We start from the raw sequence: 23,013 nt of genomic DNA on the forward strand, positions 1-23,013 counted from the left end.
CAATGTGTTATTATTTAGTTTTTTTTCGTGTGATATCATTAAGACTTTAACTTCTAGTAGACTGGAAAGAGCGTATTACTTGTTTATGCTAATGAAACAAGGTCATTACTCTGCCCAGAGAATGTTCTATTTATTCTGTAAATCTTTAGTAAAAATGCTGAATAAATCTTCAGTGTGTTTGTAGTCAAGCATACTTCTATGCATTCAATATACCATTTTTTTTCTTTTTTGCTCAATTCCTTCACCACCACCATCACCACCCAGACTCCCATTCCCCCAGCTGTCAGCCTGCTTTCTGTCTATGAGTCTGTTAGTTCATTTTGTTTGTTAGTTCATTTTGTTCATTAGATTCCACATATGAGTGAAATCATATACATGTCTTTCTCTGACTAGCTTGTTTCACTTTGCATAATGTTCTCCAGGTCCATCCATGCTGTCGCAAAGAGTAGGATATCCTTTTTTTAAAGCCGAGTACAGTATTCCATGCCACATTATCCTATATAATAATCCTATATAATAAAAGGGTAATATGCAAATTGACCCTTACAGTGGAACAACCAGAATGTCTGCTCGACCAGTCACTGTGAGGTGCACTGACCATCTCTTGGTCCCTTTCCCTGACCAGCAGGCTCCGATTGCTATGGCAAATGGGGTATTGGGGGTGGGTGGCATGGGACACAGGTGGCCCCAGGCCAAGGCCATCACCTCACACACAGAGGGCAACCCATGGTGGGGCCAGGGGGCTGGTGGACGGGAACGGCCGACCTCTTGGTTCCTCCCCCTAGCCGACAGGCTCCGATCACCAATGGTGAATGGGGATCTGGGGGTGGGTAGTGGTGGGAGGCGGGGCTGGCTGCAGGCAGCTGGGGAAGATGGCCCTGATCGCATTCTAGGCCTAGGGCCATACCCACACACGAATTTCATGCACCAGGCCTCTAGTTTTCTATATAAACAGGCACTAGTGTTTTAGGATATGTATTAGTCATGTTCTTAGTGACTTAGAAACATTTTAAACATTTTGCAAGAAATTGAAACAGTGTTTTTCTTTTCTTTATATTTAAAGTTAAAAGTAATTGTTTCATTATTTTGAAGTTTGATTAAGCACATAAGGTTCCTGATTGATGTGTTCTTAACAAGTTGTACCTTTTACCAATAAAACTGCTCTTCTGTGCTCCAAGATTTCTGAATGGTATTTTATTTTATATTGACTTCTCTTTGTTAGCAGTTGCCTTCTATAACTTTTTTTACATTCCTTTTTGGCTTGTAATTGTCATAGTTAATGCTCTTGCCATAAGTACCTTGCTTTTTGTTTCTTTCTTTACCCACCCACCCCCCTCCTGCTTTTTGTTGTATTGATCACCTACCCCACTTAGGAGTTCGTTTTTAGTGGTAAGGAAGCAGTAGACTATTTCTGTCCTTGTTCAACCATAAATATTAGTTTGGGTAGGTAAACGATTTCAGATTTTAAGATCAAGATAATCTTCAGAACTTTGAAGTTGTTACATCATTGTTTTGTGTGTGTGTTTATTTTGTTTACCTGATTTTGGTGACATCCTGACACCAGTTTGGTTCTGCTTGTTTCCTTAGATACTCCTTTCTATGCCTCTCCTTCTAAACTTCAGATAGATAAATGTTGAAACTTCTGAATTTACATTCCATGTCATTTAACTTTTCATCCAGGCTTCTCACCTCTCTGTCTATCCTTTTTTTAAAAAAAATATATTTGTATTAATTTCAGAGAGGAAGGGAGCGGGATAGAGAGTTAGAAACATCGATGAGAGAGAAATATTGATCAGCTGCTTCCTGCACACCCACTACTGGGGATCGAGCCTGCAACCTTGGCATGTGCCCTTGACCAGAATCGAACTGGGACCCTTCAGTCTGTAGGCCGAAGTTTTATCCATTGAGCCAAATCGGCTAGGGCTATTCTCTTTTTTTATTGCATTCTGGCAGACCTTTTTGACTCCTTAGTCTAATATACAATCCATCCATTGAGTTCATTGTTACCATCTTTTTAATTTTCAATATGTCTAATTTGTACTTTTAAAAACAACCTTTTTAAAAAATATTGATAGATTCTTATTCTACTTGATGTTAACTTTTGTTTGCTTGGTTTATTCTATCATAAATACTAGTTTTCTCTTTGAGTTTGATACCTCTCTTTTTGGTACCTCTCTTTATGGTATTAATTTTCCTTTCTGTTAGCAGTTCTTGACAGTGTGGTCTCTTGGAAGACAATCAAGGTGTACTTGACAGTTGTCTCTGGACATAGGAGATCTCCACTCCTGGATGACACGGCCCTAGTACAGTCAGACTTAGGCTTTTCTCAGTGGAATGGAAGGGATGTTGAGTTTGCTTTAAATGCAGTTTTCCAGAAGTCACCTTAATAGTTCCCTCCCCCCAGAATCATAGCTACCTAAGAGATTCCTAGTCGTCTTCTGTTATAGATGTTTTGTGCCTAGGATTTTTCTGTCAAACTTTATAGAAGACTAGAGGCCTGGTGCACAAAATTTGTGCATGGGGTTGGGAGAGAGGTCCCTTAAGCCCAGCCTGCACCCTCTCAAATTCAGGACCCCTCGGGGGATGTCCAACTGTCGGCTTAGGCTGATCCCGGGGATCGGGCCTAAACCGGCAGTAGGACATCCCTCTCACAATCCTGGACCACTGGCTCCTAATCGCTCACCTGCCTGCCAGCCTGATAGCCCCTCACTGCCTCTGCATGCTGGCCTGGTCGCCCCACGCAGCCTGCTTGTTCAGTCATTTGATCGTCCCTCACTAACCCCCCCGCCGGCCTGGTCACCCCATGAAGTCTGCTTGTTCAATCATTTGGTCATCCCTCACTAACCCCGCTGCCGGCCTGGTCGTAGGCAGCCATCTTGTGAGGGTGTGGCAGTCAATTTGCATATTACCTCTTTATTATATAGGATGATTAAAGCTATTGACAAATGGAAGATTTTATATTCATCTACTAATTTGTGCTTTATTTGGTTTCTTTTATCCTCACACATACTAGTTTTAAAATACAGTGGGGCCTTGACTTACAAGTGTCCCAACTAACGAGTTTTTCGAGATACCAGCCGTCTCTCGGCTGATTTTTTGCTTTGAGTTGCGAGCTAAAATTCGGGTTACGAGCCAGCTTCAGATACCCCACCGCTAGCTGGCGCAGCGAACGTCACAGTGAACACCACAACATCAGCCCAGCATCACATGTCTCACTCGTTCACTTTTGATTTGACATACGAGTAATTTGAGTTACGAGCTCCATCACAGAATGAATTAAACTCGTAAGTCAGGGCCCCACTGTATGCATGTTCCTTGTTGACATTGGCTAGCTTAAATTAGCAGTTTTTATATTCTGATCTTAGTTCCTGCAAATTCTTTTTTGCACACTGTACTTAAAAAATATAACCATAGCTGTGGTTAGACTAAAAGAGAAGGTAAACAAAAGGTAAATGGAGGGGGGAAGTAGCAAAGAAAAATGAAGCAAGAGTAAGGGAGAAATGAACAAATAGAAAAAAGGGTTGTTATCTTCTCTTTGTGATTGAGATGTCCTGGGGCTTTCACAGTTCTGTAAGTTGTTTGAGGGAGCAGCCACTTCTGCTTTTGCTTTGTCAGTGCTCACCTGTTGGAGATATATGGATTTTTTCCCATAATCACATATTCAAGTTAGATGGTGTTGACAACAAAGTTTGGATAGAGACATGCCAACAAAGCTCTTGGACCTAATAGCAAGACTCTGGACAACTAGATTTGTCTACAGCAGCGGTTCTCAACCTGTGGGTCGTGACCCCTTTGGCAGTCGAACGACCCTTTCACAGGGGTCTCCTAAGACCATCCTGCATATCAGATATTTACATTACAATTCATAACAGTAGCAACATTACAGTTATGAAGTAGCAACGAAAAAAATAATTTTATGGTTGGGTCACAACATGAGGAACTGTATTCAAAGGGCCAGAAGGTTGAGAACCACTGGTCTACAGAGATGTTTCCCATATGTTGATTAACATGTTCACAACTGTCCTCAATGGATATTAACTACCATCTCTTTTGTATTGTGCACATGAACTGTGTAAATTGGGTGTTTCAGGAATCAGACTCTGAGACAAAGACAGTGCAAAAAATGTATTGATAAGCAAACAGTACATTTGGAATAATTGTAATAAAAATGACAGTGTTTCTAGTGTCTGTTCTATACTGTTGACAAACAGTCTAACAGAAAAATAGTAACATGCATAAATAAGTGGTTTTTAAAATAAGACAAATGACCAATGAATATGAAAAAATATGCAAATTAAATAATAGTGAGGAAAATGCAAATTAAAATAATATTGGAATATTAGTTTATACCCAAATTTTCAACCTTACTACAATTGACATTTTGAATGTGGTAATTCTTTGTTGTGGGGACTGTGCTGGCATTGTAGAATGTTAGAAACATCTCTAAAGTCTGTCCATTAGATACAGTAGCTCCCCTGCCCTCAGTTGTTAGTCAAAATGTTTTCAGATATTGGCAAATGTGCTCTAGAAGGTAAAATAAAAGATAGCAACCATACCTTTTGCTGGTAGGAATGCAGAAAAGTGGTACATTAAAGCACTTCAGCCTTTTGGGGGGAAAGTCTGAGTGGTTTTGAAATTAAAAATATGTAAACCTTTCGATTTAGCAATCCTATTACTGAGACTAGAGGCCCAGTGCATGATCTGGGCCTGGGAGGGATGCGGGAGGTTGGCCAGCTGGGGAGGAACTGCTGGAGGGCTCCAGGGCGTGCCTAGCCCATCTAGTTCAGTCCCCATTGGCCAAACCCCAGCAGCAAGCTAACCTGCCAGTGCACCAGCCCTGGTGATCAGTGCACATCATAGCAACTGGTCGACCCGTTAACTGTCTGGCCCCTGGTGGTCAGTGCACGTCATAGCGAGCAGTTAAGCGGCCTTAGCATATCAGCATATTACACTTTGATTGGTTGAATGGACAACTGGACACTTAGCATATTAGGCTTTTACTATATAGGATTATCCTGCTCTACTTAAAACTCTTAAATGGTGCAAGCGACTTGCACCATTCAGGTAAATGACCATTCTGAACACCCTCCTGTTTTCCTTCTGTCAGCTTATCATTTAAGCACTGTGATCTGAATCTATTCCTGACTATTGATAAGTATTTAATAATTGTTTCCTCTCGTTTTAGAACTCTCTTGATAGAGCCCAAGCAGCCAAGAACAAAGGCAACAAATACTTTAAAGCAGGGAAATATGAACAAGCTATTCATTGCTATACAGAGGCGATCAGTCTGTGCCCTACCGAGAAGAATGTTGACCTTTCCACATTTTATCAAAACAGAGCCGCTGCCTTTGAACAGTTGGTAGGTATCCTAGGTGGTTTTTTCTGGGGTTTTTTATTTCTCTTTATTTGTATTATGTTTCAGATAATGCCACTTAAATAAATCCAGTGACTTTTTTGAAGTTGTCTTGAAATTAAAGGATTTTTGTTTTGTTTTTATATCCTTTAATTTCATAAGTTTTTTAAGAACAAATTTTAGTTTTGCTTGTTTAAAATGTAATCCAAAATTATATATATCGGGTTTTATAAAATTAGTACAGAAAGCTAAAGTTTCTGGTGACACTATTCTCAACAGTTTGAGGCTGTTTCTTAAACTTTTTGTCTTAATATATGTAGTAGCAAAAGTGGGGGTTAAAGGAGAGGGAGGCCCTGGCTGGGTAGGTCAGTTGGTTAGAACATCGTCCTGATAAGCCAAGGTTGTGGGTTCAATCCCTGGTCAGGGTACATATAAGAGTCAGTCAATGAATGCATAAATAAGTGGAATAGCAAATCAATGTTTCTCTCTTTCTCTCAAATCAGTAAATATAAAAATAAAAAAGACCAAAGATGAGTTCCTATTACACATGTTGTTTGCAGCATTTTTTTTCAGTTACCACTATATCTTGTATAGCTTTTCATAACATATGTAGATCTGTTTCATTTTTTTAAAAGGCTGTATGTACTATTGTATATAGCTGTTGTATGATTGTATAATGGAAAACATCTCACTATTGTTGAACATTTGGATAAGTTTTTGTGCATACTTTTGGGAGATAAAATTCTAGAAATTGAAATATAAAAAGATAGCATCAATATCTATTTTCAACAATAATGTGAGCAGTGAACATGCTTGATTTTCAGTATTATTGCTGACTGATTATCACTTTTTTTATTTAATATATTTTTATTGATTTCAGAGAGGGAGAGAGAGAAACATCAATGAGGAGAGAGATCATCAGTTGGCTGCCTACTACATGTCCCCTACTGGAGACCGAACCCCTAAACCAGGCATGTGCCCTGACTGGGAATCAAACTGTGACCTCCTGGCTCATATGTCAACACTCAACCACTAAGCTACACTGGCCAGGCTGATTATCAGTCTTAATAATATTTGCCACTCCTGTAGAGGAAAAATACTGTCTCACTACTTTAATCTGCAGTTTTTGAGATGTTGCTGAAGTTGACCATCCTTTTCTATGCTTATTGGGCATTTGTATTCTCTGTGTTTATTTGTTCAACCAAATTTTATTAACCATGTCATATATGGAAGGTTACTATGGCAGGAGCTGAGTCTATATAAAAGCAAATAATTATGCATAGGACTTTATAGCTAAATATAAAGTATAGCTAAACAATGAACTACTAAATGACATTTTGCTAAATGCTTTGAAAGACACATGATTCTATAATAGAGGAATAACTGGAGATGGAATTAGTGCATAGAAAAGTGGGGAAGAGAGTGTTAGAAATAGTGGAAACGCTATGTGTAATTTGAGGCAGGAAAGAGTTTGGTGTGATTAATGAAGTATAAAGGATTCTGGAATATAAAGAGATGAAATTGGGAGAAATAGCAGAGGCCAGATCAAGCAAAGCCTTGCAGTGGTGAAGAGTTTGGATTTGATTCTGAGTATAATGGGAAATATTTAAGGGTTTTAAGTAGAGCAGGAACATCATCTGTTGCTTTTGCCATTCTGTCAAGACTATATTGGAGGAAGGCAAGGGTGGAGGCAGGGAGACCAACTAAGGATGTTGTAGTAGCCTAGATGAGCCATGAAGGAAAGCTGAAACCCAACAGCATTGGATGTGAAGGGTGAATAGAGGCAGGAATTTTAGTAACAATGGGTTGGGAAGGCATGAGACAGCTAAGTAGACAGTTGACTTGAGAAATGTCTATTTTAGGAGAGCGGTTTGGGCTAAAGCAATATACTTGGGAATCATTTCATTTTAGATGTTATGTAATACCAGGACAATAGACGTGATCACCTAGGGTAGTGGTCAGCAAACTCATTAGTCAACAGAGCCAAATATCAACAGTACGACGATTGAAATTTCTTTTGAGAGCCAAATTTTTTAAACTTAAACTATATAGGTAGGTACATTGTTATCAATTTAATTAGGGTACTCCTAAGCTGGCCTTTGCTAAAAACGTCCTCAATCTCAGGGGTCGACCTCAGCGAAAGTACCCCCATTTCTTCTAACGCCACTTCTTCAAAGTAGACTCGCCCAGGCCGAAAACCGACTTCTGCACATGGGCCACGAAGTTTCAATCACACTGTACGTTCCCACCCGCTCGTGGTATTTTATGGAAGAGCCACACTCAAGGGGCCAAAGAGCCGCATGTGGCTCGCGAGCTGCGGTTTGCCGACCACTGACCTAGGGAAAGTGATGAGGCCTTGACTATTCCAGCATGTAGAGATCAGGTAGAGGGAAAATTTAGTGAAGGAAATTGTGAAGGAGGAGCCAGTGAGGTAGAGTGGCAACTCTTTGGAGTTTGGCAGTAAAGAGGAGCTGAAGAATGGAGTAAAAGGTGCAGGGATTTATGGAATCAGTGGAGGGTTTTTAAAAGATGGTCATGGGAATGATTCAGTAGAGGGGGCAGATTGATGGAGAGGTAGATTGGCTAATAGAGTGGAGTCCCTAACGTGAAGAGAGTGCAGATCCATAAGTGGAGGGTTGGCCTTTGATAAAGAAGGGCACTTCCTCAGTTCTAGCAGGCAGGAAGAAGAAGATATGGGCACATAGATACAGGAAGGTTTGTAGATTTGGTGGTAGAAAGTTGACCTAAGTATGTCCTTTGCCTAGTGTTTTTAAAAAATCAGTTTGCTTATCTTTTTCTTTTATTATTTAAAGTATTACATGTCTCCTTTTTCCCCCATTGACACCCCCCATCCACTCCCACCCCCAAGGGCAAGCCCCACCGCCCTAGTGTCTGTGTCCATTGGTTATGCTAATATACAAGCATACAAGTCCTTTGGTTGCTCTTTAACACCCTCCCCTGCCCCTTGTCTCTGGGTCTATTTTTGTTCATCAGTTTATGTTGATCATTATATCCCACATATGAATGAGATCATGTGATATTTATCTTTCTCTGACTGGCTTATTTAACTTAGCATAATTCTCTCCAGTTCCATCCATGCTGTTGCAAAAGGTAAAAGTTCCTTCTTTTTTATAGCAACGTAGTATTCCATTGTGTAGATGTACCACAGTTTTCTTATCCACTCATTTGCTGATGGGCACTTAGGCTATTTCCAAATCTTAGCTATTGTAAATTGTGCTGCTATGAACATAGGGGTGCATATATCCTTTCTAATTGGTGTTTCTGGTTTCTTGGGATATATTCCTAGAAGTGGGATCACTGGGTCAAATAGGAGTTCCATTTTTAACTTTTGAGGAAACACTATACTGTTTTCCACAGTGGCTGTACCAGTCTGCATTCCCACCAGCAGTGCAAGGGGGTTCCTTTTTCTCCACATCCTCGCCAGCACTTGTTGTTTGTTGATTTGTTAATTATAGCCATTCTGACAGGTGTGATATGGTACTGCATTGTTGTTTTGATTTGCATTTCTCGGCCTTCTGTACGTCCTTGCTTATCTTTATTACAGATATTTATATGACCTATAGATATTCTTTATATGTATTGAAAATACTTTTTTCTATTGTCAGACTCTTAACACTCAGCGTGTTAAGTTTGGAAAACTGATTTCTGTCAAACAGTGCTTTAGTGTGACTTAAAAAATACTTTCAATTGCAGCAAAAATGGAAAGAGGTGGCACAAGATTGTACAAAGGCTGTTGAACTTAATCCCAAATATGTGAAAGCTCTCTTTAGACGTGCAAAAGCCCACGAGAAGCTAGACAATAAGAAGGAATGTTTAGAAGGTGAGGATATTTTTGTGTTTCCATGTGAAAATTAATGGTTTTGTAATCATTGGTAAATTTATATGAAACTCTGCCTGTAAGTAGAGAAATCAGTTGTATTTAAAAGTTCAACTCTTTCCGGATTGAGACTTTGTTTTCCGGTTTAAACTGAGATAGCTGATATTTGAGTATTATCTCTGTCCATTTATGGAATTAAATTATTATGATTCGGATTTAATACACCATACATTTTAAACTTGGCAACTAATGAGCATCAGTGTAATTCCATGAGTAAAAAATCAGGAGTTTTAGTAAGTGGTAGTTTTTCTAAGATTCTACGTTTTCTGTTAATATCATATATAAATCTGAAATAATTTTGAAATGACTCATTAAAAGAAAATTTTTTTGCCCTCAGTATTTTTCAAACATTTTATACCCAATTAGAAATTATGTAATTAGTACATAGCATGACGTGAAACTGCCATTCTTAGTAAATACTATAACTATTCTGGTACCAAAATTTCAATTATAGTATAGACCGCTGGGTTTTTTGTTTGTTTTGTTTGTTTATACAGTACATTTGTGTTGGTATTTTCAAAATATATTTTTATTGATTTCAGAGAGGAAGGAAGAGGGAGAGATAGAAACATCCATGATGAGAGAGAATCATGGATCAGCTGCCTCCTGCAAGTCCCCCATAAGGGATCGAGCCCACAATCCGGGCATGTGCCCTTGACCAGAATCGAGCCTGGGACCTTTCAGTTTGCAGGCCAACGCTCTATCCACTGAGCCGAACCAGCCAGGGCTAGACCACTGGGTTTTAAAGTACATTCTTCTGGGTGACGTGGAGCTAAACCAAAGTGTAATTTCTACCATCTAAAATTGTTCTCCGCTGCACATTTAAATCTTACATAATTAAAAACATAAAACACTCAGAAGATTTACCCATAATTATTATTTGTTTAAAAAATAGATATTGCCGAAACCAGTTTGGCTCAGTGGATAGAGCATTGGCCTGCGGACTGAAGGGTCCCAGGTTCGATTCCGGTTAAGGGCATGTACCTGGGTTGCGGGCACATCCCCAGTAAGAGATGTGCAGGAGGAGGCTGATTGATGTTTCTCTCTCATCGATGTTTCTGACTATCTCCCTTCCTCTCTGTAAAAAAATCAATAAAATATATTTTAAAAAAATAGATATTATTTTATTGATTTCAGAGAAACAAACGAGGAGAGAGAGAATCATGCAATTGGCTGCCTCCTACATGCCCCCAGTGCCTCCTACACGCCCCTACTGGAGACTGAGCCTGCAACCTAGACATGTTCCCTAACTGGGTATCGAACCATTACCTCCTGGTTCATGGGTCGACGCTCAACCACTGAGTCACACCAGCTGGGCTAGCCTTAATTATTATTACTTTTTTATCTTTATTTTTATTGATTTCAGAGAGGAAGGGAGAGGGAGAAAGAGAGATAGAAACATCAATGAGGAGAGAATCATTGATGAGTTGCCTCCTGCCCGCCCCCCCACTGGGAATCAAGCCTGCAACCCAGGCATATGCCCTTGACCGGAATTGAATCCGGGACTCCAGTCCACAGACTGATGCTCTATCTACTGAGCTAGACCGGCTAGGGCCATAATTATTTTTAATAGTATTATTACTTAAAAGTGCCGTTTTATTTTTTAAAACCTGCATTACCAAGTGAGAGTGGTTTACAGAACATTTTAGAAAAATTTGAAGTTTTATGGCAGTGATGGCGAACCTTTTGAGCTCGGCGTGTCAGCATTTTGAAAAACCCTAACTTAACTCTGGTGCCATGTCACATATAGAAATTATTTGATATTTGCAACCATAGTAAAACAAAGATTTATGTTTTTGATATCTATTTTATATATTTAAATGCCTTTTAACAAAGAAAAATCAACCAAAAAAATGAGTTCGTGTGTCACCTCTGACATGCATGTCATAGGTTCGCCATCACTGTTTTATGGTGCCATGAACTTTGGGGTGGGTGGAAGTATATTGCTTTGGAAAAGAGAATTCTGAGTTTTGAATGAAATCTTGAAGTTATTCATAGATAATTTATAAAGAGGAGGTTAAATGGATTTTAATAGGAAAAATAGGATGGGAAAAAGGCATTGATACTGGCACTAGCCAGGCTTTTGGGAGCATAATAGCAGAAAGACTTCTTTGGAGAAGAGAAGATTTGAAATTGTAAGAAACTGAGTTCAGAAAAAGGGAACAGCTATTGTTTTAGTACTTTTTTTTTTTTTAAATATATTTTATTGATATTTTACAGAGAGGAAGGGAGAGAGAGGGATAGAAAGTTAGAAACATCGATGAGAGAGAAACATCGATCAGCTGCCTCCTGCACACTCCCCACTGAGGATGTGCCCGCAACCAAGGTACATGCCCTTGACCGGAATCGAACCTGGGACCCTTCAGTCCGCAGTCCGACACTCTATCCACTGAGCCAAACCGGTTAGGGCTGTTTTAGTACTTTGAATGAAAAGTTAGTAGATTAAGGAATCACTGATCTTTTAAATTACAAACTAATATATCTTGGAACTATGGCATGACCAGATGAAAATGGTATTTTGAAGTATATTTAATTGAGAGCCTTGGCAAGATGGCTCTGGAAATAATAACTCTGAGGCCTATAAAAAAGACCAGATGTGAGAGTGCCTCCTTATGTTAATTTAGCCTATAGTTACTGGCCTGAAGAGAATGCTCCTGAGTTCGTTTTATTTGCTATGTAAAATGTTAGTGCAGTGCAGAACATCACAAATCATGCACTACAGTCTCTTTCACTTCCAGGTGAGGAAAGTGAATCCCATAGAAGTGGAGTGACTTTCTGAGCTTTGAGTTTGGTCATAGAATATATAAAATAAAATTTAGGAATCAATTTATTGAAAATGAAATTGATAGCTACATAAAGCTATGAATTTAGTTTCACTTTCTGTGTTAAGATTGTGCCCATTTGATGCTGCTAATCATCTTCACAATAATTTCATACTTTTATTTTTCAATTATTTCTAGACGTCACTGCTGTGTGTATATTAGAAGGGTTCCAAAATCAACAAAGCATGCTGTTAGCTGATAAAGTTCTTAAACTTCTTGGAAAAGAAAAAGCCAAAGAAAAATACAAGGTAAATTAATCTGAGTTGGTTAATAGAGGATGAGTATACATTGTGAGTGGTCATTTCTAATATATAGTGTTTAAGCTTGAGCATGATGGTAATGATAACTGCAATTAGATCTGGATTATATTTATTTTTCCTTTTAACTTGGTATTCTGTGGCTTATCTTTTTTAAAATAAGATGTAGGCTGTGTCCAGTATTGTACCCGGAGAACATTGAAAGAATTTGTCGATATTAGGAATTGTCAAATGGCCCACAGGCCAAATCTCATCTGCCATTTGTTTTTATAAATGTTTTATTGGAACTCAGCTGCTCACACATTATTTTTGGCTGCTTTTAAGCTACCACAGCAGAGCTGAGTGGTTGTGACAGAGGCTGTCACAAATACTGACTAAATATTTACTCTCAGGCCTTTTACAGAAAAAAATTGCCAATTCCCGTTTTATATCATTAAAGTTTTTAAAGTTGTACTATATAAGTAGCTATTAATTTTAAGCATTCAGTAATAGTTTAATTCAAGAAACATTCATTGACCAAAGTTCCGTGGTGGGCATTTTAGAAGAATGGGTACAAAGACTGGTCCTTGCCCTTACAGAATTATAGTTTAGTGAGGGAAACCATGATAAGTATAAAAGGCATCGTATAGTTGAGTGCCAGGGAAGGATATGAGTAGAGTGGTGTGGGAGTACCACAGTCATCACTAAATATCCCTAGAGATTTTCTGCTAAATGTCAGTAATTTAACAGTGGTTCCTTTTTTCTTTAATAATAACTCGCTTTTTTTAAAAAAGAATTAATTTTAACAAGCTGTGTATATTTTTAACTTACCATTTTCAAATATTACCTGAGTTAAACAGTTAAAACAGGTTTCATCATGGTAGAACTTTCATATCCTCAGATGAGTTATGAATCTCTAAGAGGAATATAGATGTAGTGGTTCTCAGTCTCTTTAAACTAATGATCCTTTGTCTCTCATTGAGCACTTTATAGAACTGGTGTTCCTTAAAACACTGTAAAATGGAATCTTAAAGGAACCTGGTTTCTTTGTGTTTACTTATATAATCCTAGTGACCCAGTGCACGAAATTTGTGCACATTAAAAGGGAGTTAATTAGAGGAAATATGTTAATATTGCTATTTTCCCTTTCTCTATAATAGAAATGTCAGAAATGAAAGAAAATTAGTAAAATGTATATGAAAGTCTTCCTCCTGTCAGAGTTTGGGGCACACCGCGGGAACCAGAGTCAAGTCCCCACCCACCCACATGCGCCCCAAAATCTCACGAGACCCAGACCCAGCTGGTCCCACCCCCGTCAAGCCCCACCAAGTTGGGGGCATGGCCTCAGGTTGTCTGGCCTGGCACTAGGGCAGGGGGTGCGCCTTGAAGTCCCCTGGCCCTGGGCCAGAGGACATGGCCTGAGGTCCCCCATCAAGCCCTGCCAGGCGGGGGGGTGGGGAGGGGGCAGCCTAAGGTCCCCTGTCAAGCTCCACCAGGCGGGGGTCGCAGTCTCAGGTGCCTTGCCCTGGCCCAGCGCCACGCAGCCTCAGGTCCCTGCTGATTGCTCATTAAGGCTCATTATGGGAACTCGGCCTCCACTGTGGGTGCAGCCATCTTGTCAGGATCCCCGCCTTTGCTGTGGGCACAGCCATCTTGTTACAGCGTAATGGTCAATTTGCATATTCCCTCTATTGGATAGGATTACTGTTGAGGAATTGTACTGGTTGAATTGAAGGGTGGTAAGAAAATACAAGGTAACTTACATTTACAGAGACTCCATATCATTTTCCAGGTGTATTTTCTAATCTGTTTGTATGTCACTTTATAAATCACAAAATACTTTATATTACTGTTTTGATTTTTACAACAACTCTGTAAGATAAATAAGGCAAGTATTTTGTTGCCATTTTAGAGATGAGAAAACTAAAAATGACAGGTGCAAGGTCACATAAGCTCATAAGTGGCAGAGCTAGAATTTACATCTTATTCCTTTGATACTTAAGTCCATTAATTGTAACATTGTCTTTATTTAAATTTGTATCCCTGGGGAAGGCAGGGAGGTGGTGATAGTTTCTTTTCTACTCAGAAATAGAAAACTAACAGACATTATTTACTTGGCCTCCAATAAGTGCTATTTAAATTTCTATTTAAGCTTTTCCCCTAAAATTCTAAATGATCATCACTAAAGATTTCGAGTTGGAATATTCCTACTCGAAATCTTTAGTGAAATACTGACATTGGGCATATTTGTCACTTGATGGATTATCATTTGACTTAAATATTTATTTGTATAATCCTAAATTAAGGCATACTCAATGTCTCCCCCAGAGAGAGCAAAGATAGGTTTTTCCCTTTGATTTCCTATTTAGTTTTCTTCTTTCCCAATCTCATCTATCCTAGATTAGATCATCTACTTACATACCAGATTCCTTATTTTTCTCCTTCACACACAGATATTAAATCTATCAGTATAGCCCAGCTGGCATGGCTCAGTGGTTAAGCCTCGACCTATGAACCAGGAGGTCACAGTTTGATTCCAGGTCAGTGCACATGCCCGGGTTGTGGGCTCGAACCCCAGTTTGGAGCGTGCAGGAGGCAGCCGATCAATGATCCTCTCGCATCATTGATGTTTCTATCTCTTTCTCCCTCTCCCTCTCTGAAATAATAATAAAAATATGTTCTCAAAAAAAATCTACCAAAATAACAATGATATATATTTTTTAAATATATTTTGTTGATTTTTTACAGAGAGGAAGGGAGAGGGATAGAGAGTCAGAAACATCGATGAGAGAGAAACATCGATGAGCTGCCTCCTGCACATTCCCCACTGGGTATGTGCCCGCAACCAAGATACATGACCTTGACCAGAATCGAACCTGGTACCCTTTAGTCTGCAGGCCGATGCTCTATCCACTGAGCCAAACCAGTCAGGGCAACAATGATATTTGATATACATTTTAAAATACTATATTTTCATTTAAAAAATTTTTGGTTGAGTTTTGTACATAAAGGATCCAATATATGTTATGAGAGCCCTTTGGCTGTTACTTCCTCTTCTCTCTTCTTTTAAAACTTTATCACCTTAGTTGTACTACAAGGAAAAACAAAATACTCCTATAATTATGAGATTACGAGTGAGTTTGCCATGCCAAAAAGCAATAATTTAAACAGGAAATGTGATCTCATCTGGCTTTCAATTGGCACCTACTGTAATGGAGATGTTCAGATGAAGTACAGAGGACCAATGAAGGCTCATGGGATGTGGACTTTACATGTCAGCGCATTTCTAAGACATGGTCTTGAGTGGTAAACTGGGATGCTAGTCTTCTAGGACAGGGATCAGAAGGATATCATTTTAACTCAGCAGTTATTTGCCTCCTGGATTCCAGATTTTACCTTCTTTTACTTTTAGTGAATGGTGTGTATATATATATATATATATTTCAGAGAGGAAAGGAGAAGGGAGAGGGAGCTAGAAACAACAATGATGAGAGAGAATCATTGACAGCCTGCCTCCTGCATGCCCTACACTGCGGATCAAGCCCACAACCCGGGCATATGCCCTGAATTGAACCACCTACTGTTTCATAGGTTGTAGTTCAACCATGGAGCCACGCTGGCTTGGCTAATGAGTGGTTCTAAGAGTTCTAACATTTTACATCTTTGGAGAGGGGAAATGTTCTCACTTAAAACCTGCTTTGAACAGCTAGGGCTGACAGCTTTACCATTTCTGCTGTCTTGTGGTATTGAACCTAATATTCCTTAGTTATTTAAAAAAGAGATTCCAATTTTTATGTCATTCTCAGTGTTGTATAAATGTATGGTTTTTTGGTTTGTGTTTTCTCATTTTGATGTATTTAAACATAATTAAATTTCAGAATCGTGAACCTCTGATGCCATCTCCACAGTTTATCAAATCTTACTTCAGTTCTTTCACGGATGATATAATTTCTCAGCCCATGCTTAAAGGAGAGAAGTCTGATGAAGATAAAGACAAGGAAGGGGAGGTTTTAGAAGTGAAAGAAAAGTAAGTGTGTTAAGTATAGTATCTGCTTATTGTTTTGAGGGAGATTTTATATATATATGTATAATGTGTTTCAATGATTTCACACAGAGAGGAAGGGAGAGAGAGAGAAACATCAATGATGAGAGGCAATCATTGATTGGCTGTCTTCTACACATCCCCTGCTGAATCTTAGATGAATCAAGCCCTGACCAGGAAGCGAACTGTGACCTGATTCTTGGGTCGACTCAACTACTGAGGCACACTGGCTGGGCTGGGGAGATTTTTGGTTTTGTTTTATTTGTGTGTTTTTTTAATATATTTTTATTGATTTCAGAGAGGGAGAGGGAGAGAGAGAAACATCAAAGATGAGAGAGAATCATTAATCAGCTGCCTTCTGCATGCCCCACACTAGGAAATCAGGTCCACAACCTGGGCATGTGCCCTTGACCAGAATCGAACCTGGGACCCTTCAGTCCACAGGTTGACACTGTCCTCTGAGCCAAATCAGCTCGGGCTTGTTTTTGTTTTTTACATGCATAAATGGGGCTCTGGCTCCCCCCCCCCCAAAAAAAAATTAAATATCATGATAGCATTGTTATAATAAAAATACTTCTCACATGTGTCTATTACACCCTGAGAGTTATTTCGCTGGTGGTTTAAGGTTTTACTGGCAGGAGTTTGCCCTGCTTTTAGGGTCCTGGTGATATTCTCAAGAGAATTCCCAATGAGTGAGGTGCTCAACTGTATTCAAATAGGGACACTAACTTAAAAATTATTATGTAGTTGAATATCCAAATGTTTTAGTGCTGGGAAGTTTATAATATATAAACTGAGATGCTTAGGAGTACCCAAAAATGACTTTCTTCAAGGTTTTTTTCTGCTTGCCTGGGAAGATGCCATTCTCTAGGCTTCCTGTGTTTGCTCTTATGGAGAACAGTATAGGATGCCATGTTTACAACTGGAGATCAGTCTAGTACATAAGCCATCTAGCCTGCTTGTCCTTTTGTCTTTGTCAGTACTTGTGTTTTGATGTTAAGGCTAGCTGTCCTCTCCAGGAAAAGGTACAATATTGTTACCAGAATAACATTTCTAAATGAATTTGGAAGAAAAGGAAATATTTTTATAGCAAAGCATAGTTTGGCATGTATAACAGATTAGAATGTTTAAGGAAACAGATTGCTCTTTGTTCTTTTTTTAAGAGTCTCTTAACCAGCTTTTTATTTTATTTTATTTTAATTCATTGGGGTTACTGGTTAATAAAATTATGTAGATTTCTGGTGTACAAAGTCTCATTCCATCACCATTTACCCCCCCTACACCCCTTTCGACTCCTCTGTCCCTCTGGTAATCACCATACTGTTGTCTGTGTCTGTGAATTTAGTGTTTTTTGCTTAACCCCTTCACCTTTTCACCTGGCTCCCTAGCTTCCTTCCCTTCTAACATTGTCAGCCTGTTGTCTGTATTTATGAGTCTGTTTCGGTTTTCTTTGTTAGTTTATTTTATTCATTAGATGCCATACGTAAGTGAAATCATATGGCACTGCCTTTCTCTGACTGGCTTATTTCACTTAGCGTAATTCTCTCTGGGTCCAGGAAAGAGATCTATCTCCCAATTTTTCCAGCATTGTTGGCCACCTTTTAAGGAGGAAGATACTATGCATAATGGTACTAAGATGTTCAAATTTTAGTTAGTTGATACTCAGTCTTTTCAGAAGATTGTTGTTGGGAAGTAAATGTTTAAAATGATGCCAATAATTTCCTCTTCTGGTTAGGAAAAAGGTCATTTTCCCAGAAAAACTACAATGATGTTAATACCATTATTCTAAAAGTTACATTGAGGTGGCAGGACATAGCTACCTCTCACCAGAACACTAGCTGGAATTGGGCCTAAGTTTTTGAATTCCATTTTACTCTGAACCTTAGCTTCATCGTTTTTTAACTGGGGCTGATAATACTTACCTTTGAGGGTTATTGTGAGGTTTAAAGGTTATATTTGTGAGCATGCACTTAGGTTCTCAATAAGTAGGAGCCATTATTATTTCCATACTGATTTAATAATTATGTTTTCTTAGCCTGGTGACCTGAGGAACAAAACTAGAGTAGAAGGGGGTTTTAGAATGTGACTGTAGGGAAGGTTATTAACATAGAATTCGTAAGATTTTGACCAACAACTTTTTAAAAATATGTTTTTTATTGAGTTCAGAGAGGAAAGGAGAGGGAGAGGGATAGAAACATCAATGATGAGAGAGAATCATCAATTGGCTGTGCTCTGCATGCCCAACACTGGGGTTCAAACCCGCAACCCAGGCATGTTCCCTGACTGAATCAAACCATGATTTCCTGGTTCATAGGTCAGTGCTCAACCACTGAGCCACACCATCCAGGCTTGACCAACAACTCTTAAGTCATTTGCCAGTTTTCTCTATTCAAAATATATAATAACTGGAATGAGAAAATGCACTTTCATTTACAATACTTTGTTTATAATACCCCTTATAGGCTCATCTATTATAAATTCCTTTTCAGTTCAAAGAAATCTCTCCTGTGAGCGCCCTTGATAATAGCCATCATCTTAGATGAATAATGATATTGTGGTCACTGAATTTTAAGAAGTAGGGAAGGATGTCGTTAAAGTTTCTTCTATGGGAGAATCTACCTTTAAATTTGCTTCTTTGATATTTCCACCTATTCTTTCTAGGTCTGTTCTTACAAGTAAAACAACACAACTTCTAGATGAGAGCCTTGCAGATATTTCTCTGCTTCTAGTCTTGCTCCCTTGCTTATCTTTTCAAAGCACAGCTTTGGTCACACCTCTTCCCTGGGCTTCTGTGGCCCTGAGCTGACTTATTTCCTACTAGAGGCCTAGTGCATGAAATTCGTGCACTCGGGGGGCTGGGGAGTGGTGGGGGTTCAGCTTGGCCTGCGCCCTGTCTCAGTCTGGGAGCCCTCAAGGGATATCCAACTGCCACAGAGGCGGGAGAGCCTCCCCCCACCACTGCTATGCTTGCCAGCCGAAAACCTGGCTTCTGGATGAGCGGCGCTCTCCCTGGGGGAGTGCACTGACCACCAGGGGGCAGCTCCTGCATTGAGTGTCTGCCCCCTGGTGGTCAGTGCATGTCATAGTGACTGGTTGTTCCATTGTTTGGTCGATTTGCATATTAGCCTTTTTTTTATATAGTATTTCTCTATCCTTTCTGTTAGTCATAAAATAACTGTTGCATGCCACCAATGTGCCACCGATAAGAAAGTGAATAAGACTTGCACTTTTCATTTCACGTGTTTAAATGTTGAAGCTTGGGCAGTAACTGCAGGTTTCTGCCACTGACTGCTGATTCCTTTTTAAAAAGTCTTCAAGGCATCAAAAAAATCTCAGTCTGTATCAAGATTCCCATTACCTCCTGCCCTGCTGCTGTCCCACACTGGCCGACTAGCTTGTTAAGGGGAAATGGACATTTTCTTAACTCAGGTGTACTAAATGTGGCAAGTTTTAGCATTTCATCTTTTCTTCGTAAATGATTTCCTGTGTTCATTTTTATTTTCAGTTCTGGATATTTAAAGGCCAAACAGTACATGGAAGAAGAAAACTATGACAAAATCATAAGTGAATGCTCAAAAGAAATAGATGCTCAAGGCAAATACATGGCAGAAGCATTATTACTGCGAGCTACCTTCTACCTGCTTATTGGCAATGCCAACGCAGCAAAACCAGATTTAGACAAGGTCATCAGTTTGAAAGATGCTAATGTGAAGGTACGTTTTTAAAATGTGCTTTTGTGCGTGTGCAAAAATTAGTAAAAATGAGGCTTTTGATGTTTTGCCAAAATTTTGGCATTTCAGTTGTCATTCTCCAGAAGGCTACTTTTGCTTTGGAAGAAACTACACCTAATGAAGATTGAGTTGGTGTAATGAAACTGCAATATAAATATCAATGATGTTTATTTTTAGCTAGGAAAGGAAAAACATTTTTTCTATATCATTTGGTAGCTTCACCTCTCGTTTGTAGCACTGCCTATGTCAGTGATGGCGAACCTTTTGAGCTCGGTGTGTCAGCATTTTGAAAAACCCTAACTTAACTCTGGTGCCGTGTCACATATAGAAATTTTTTGATATTTGCAACCATAGTAAAACAAAGACTTATATTTTTGATATTTATTTTATATATTTAAATGCCATTTAACAAAGAAAAATCGACCAAAAAATGAATTCGCGTGTCACCTCTGACACGCGTGTCATAGATTCGCTATTACTGCTCTAAGGCAAGATGACCTAATTACTGATCCTGGGAAGCATGTCCCCCCTCCTACCTCAGGCTCTTTGCACTTGCTGCTCCCTCCTCTCCTGGTGCCGTGTCACATATAGAAATTTTTTGATATTTGCAACCATAGTAAAACAAAGACTTATATTTTTGATATTTATTTTATATATTTAAATGCCATTTAACAAAGAAAAATCGACCAAAAAATGAATTCACGTGTCATAGGTTTGCCATCACTGGCCTATGTAATGGATTATATTTGGTCAGGGTAATGGTGTAGGTAATGCTGTAAGTAATATGCTACAGGTAATACAAGGTTTAAAGTGCATTTAATAAAAATAAACACATTTAATAATATATTCTGAAAGATTTTATTATGATGCCAGTAATTTTTTATCTTTAATGTGAAGAAAAATACAGGTTCTAAAAATATGATATAGGTACTGAAATATACCAGAAGTTTTGCAGTGTGTCGTTGGAATAGCTTTTCATTTTCCAAGTGTTCTTATGTGTATGTAGTTGAATTTTGAGAGCTCTCTACTAAGTATAACATGACAGAACTCAGCCACCAGCTAATTCTCTTCCTTACCAATTTGTTCACTCTGACCTGTTTCCTCATGAAATTAAGTAAACTCTGGCTTTTTCCACCTACAAAGAAATCATTTGTTTATAAAACTTGTTATAAAAACTTAAGTATTTGTCAATAAATATCTAAACTTTTTGTAAACAAAAGTAATAACAGTGTTTAGTTCCTTTTAAAATGAAATTTTAAAATTGAAGATACCCTAAGTAATATTTTTAATTTTATTTTCTAATGAATTTCCTACTGATTACAAATATGTTGTTAGGTGTTCTTGTTAAAATGTGGGAGCATTCTTGTTCATTTCATTCAGGAAGACATATGTAGTTTTGCCTTGAAAGAGTTTTGGGAATCTCTGTATCTTGCTTTATTATGATAATGACTTTTTGTTTGAATGGCAAGTAGTATTGATGTCTATCATATGCCATGTACAAAAATTAACTCAAATGAATCAAAGACCTAAATGTAAGAGCTAAAACTATAAAACTCTAAGAAAAAAAAACATAGGAGGACATCTTACTTTGGATTATGTAGTGATTTCTTATATATGACACCAAAAACACAAGTAACAGCAATAAAGAAAAGACTTCATCAAAATTTTAAATTTTTTTGATTGAAAGGATGCCATCAAAAAAGAGAAAACACATTGCACAGAATGTGAGAAAATAAAAATTCTATATCTGATAAGGGGCGTGTATCCAGAATTATTAACTCTTCTTACTAAAACAATTCAATTTAAAGACAGGTAAAGGCTTTGAATAGACATTTTCTCTAAAGAATCTATAATAATAAAAGCATAATATGCTAATAAGACCGGATGTCCTTCCTTCTGGACAAAGCCGCAGTGGCGAGCCAAGGCCCTTGCACAAATTTCGTGCATTGGGCCTCTAGTATATTAAAATAGCCAATATGGACAGGAAAAGATGCTCAGCATCATTAACTCTTAGGGAAATTCAAATCCAAATCACAATGAAATTTCCCTTCACACTCACTAGGATGACTATTGTCAGAAAGTGGACAGTGAGAAGTATTGATTAGGGTTGTAGAGAAATTGAAACTCATACATTGCTGGCAGGAATGTAAAATAGTAAAAATCCTTTTGGAAATTAGTTTGTTTAGTTTCTTTTAAAATGAAATTTTAAAATTGAAGGTACCCTAAGTAATATTTTTAATTTTATTTCCTAATGATTTTCCTACTGATTACAAATATGTTAGGTGTTCTTGTTAAAATGTGGGAGCATTCTTGTTCACTTCATTCAGGAAGACATATGTAGCCATTCATACAGAGTTACAATATGACCCAGCAATTCCTCTCCTAGACATATACCTAAGAGAAAAGAATATATATGGCAACACAAAAACTTGTACATGAATGTTCATAGCAGCATTATTCATGATAGCCAAAAAGTGGAAGCAGCTCAAATGTCCATCAAGGCATGAGCTGATAAAGAAAAGTGGTATACAATCTATAATAATAAAAGCATAATATGCTAATTCGACCAGATGTCCTTCCAGATGACCTTCCATATGAAGCCGGGGTCCCAGGTGCCAGAGGGAAGCCGGGGGAAGGAAGGCCTACTCTTGCACGAATTTTGTGCATTGGACCTCTAGTAGAATAATATTCAGCCATAAAAAAGAATGAAGTACTGATAACATGCTATAACACAGATGAACATTAAAAACATACTAAGTGAAAGAAGCCCTTCCATTTTAATGAAATGTCCAAAATATACAAATTCATAGAGATAGAAAGTAGACTGATGGATTAGAGAGGAAATGAGAAGTAACTGCTAATATGTATAAAGTTTCTTTTGGGGATGATGATGAGATTCTGGAGTTAGATAGTGGTGATAGTTGCACAACT

At 38.4% G+C, this 23,013-nt stretch overlaps 1 protein-coding gene across 1 annotated transcript in view; it reads left to right on the top strand.

Annotated features, from left to right (window-relative positions):
* Positions 1–23,013, top strand: part of TOMM70A (translocase of outer mitochondrial membrane 70 homolog A (S. cerevisiae)) — a 38,893-nt gene that overhangs the window by 3,844 nt on the left and 12,036 nt on the right. Inside the window, exons 2-6 of the mRNA XM_015572137.1 lie at positions 5,186–5,359; positions 9,068–9,194; positions 12,212–12,321; positions 16,188–16,336; positions 19,857–20,064. Of these exons, the coding sequence (XP_015427623.1) occupies positions 5,186–5,359; positions 9,068–9,194; positions 12,212–12,321; positions 16,188–16,336; positions 19,857–20,064 (768 nt within the window). The remainder of the gene's footprint in view (positions 1–5,185; positions 5,360–9,067; positions 9,195–12,211; positions 12,322–16,187; positions 16,337–19,856; positions 20,065–23,013) is intronic.

Source organism: Myotis davidii, unplaced genomic scaffold, assembly GCF_000327345.1.
Source record: "Myotis davidii unplaced genomic scaffold, ASM32734v1 scaffold492, whole genome shotgun sequence".
NCBI classification, from domain to species: domain Eukaryota; kingdom Metazoa; phylum Chordata; class Mammalia; order Chiroptera; family Vespertilionidae; genus Myotis; species Myotis davidii.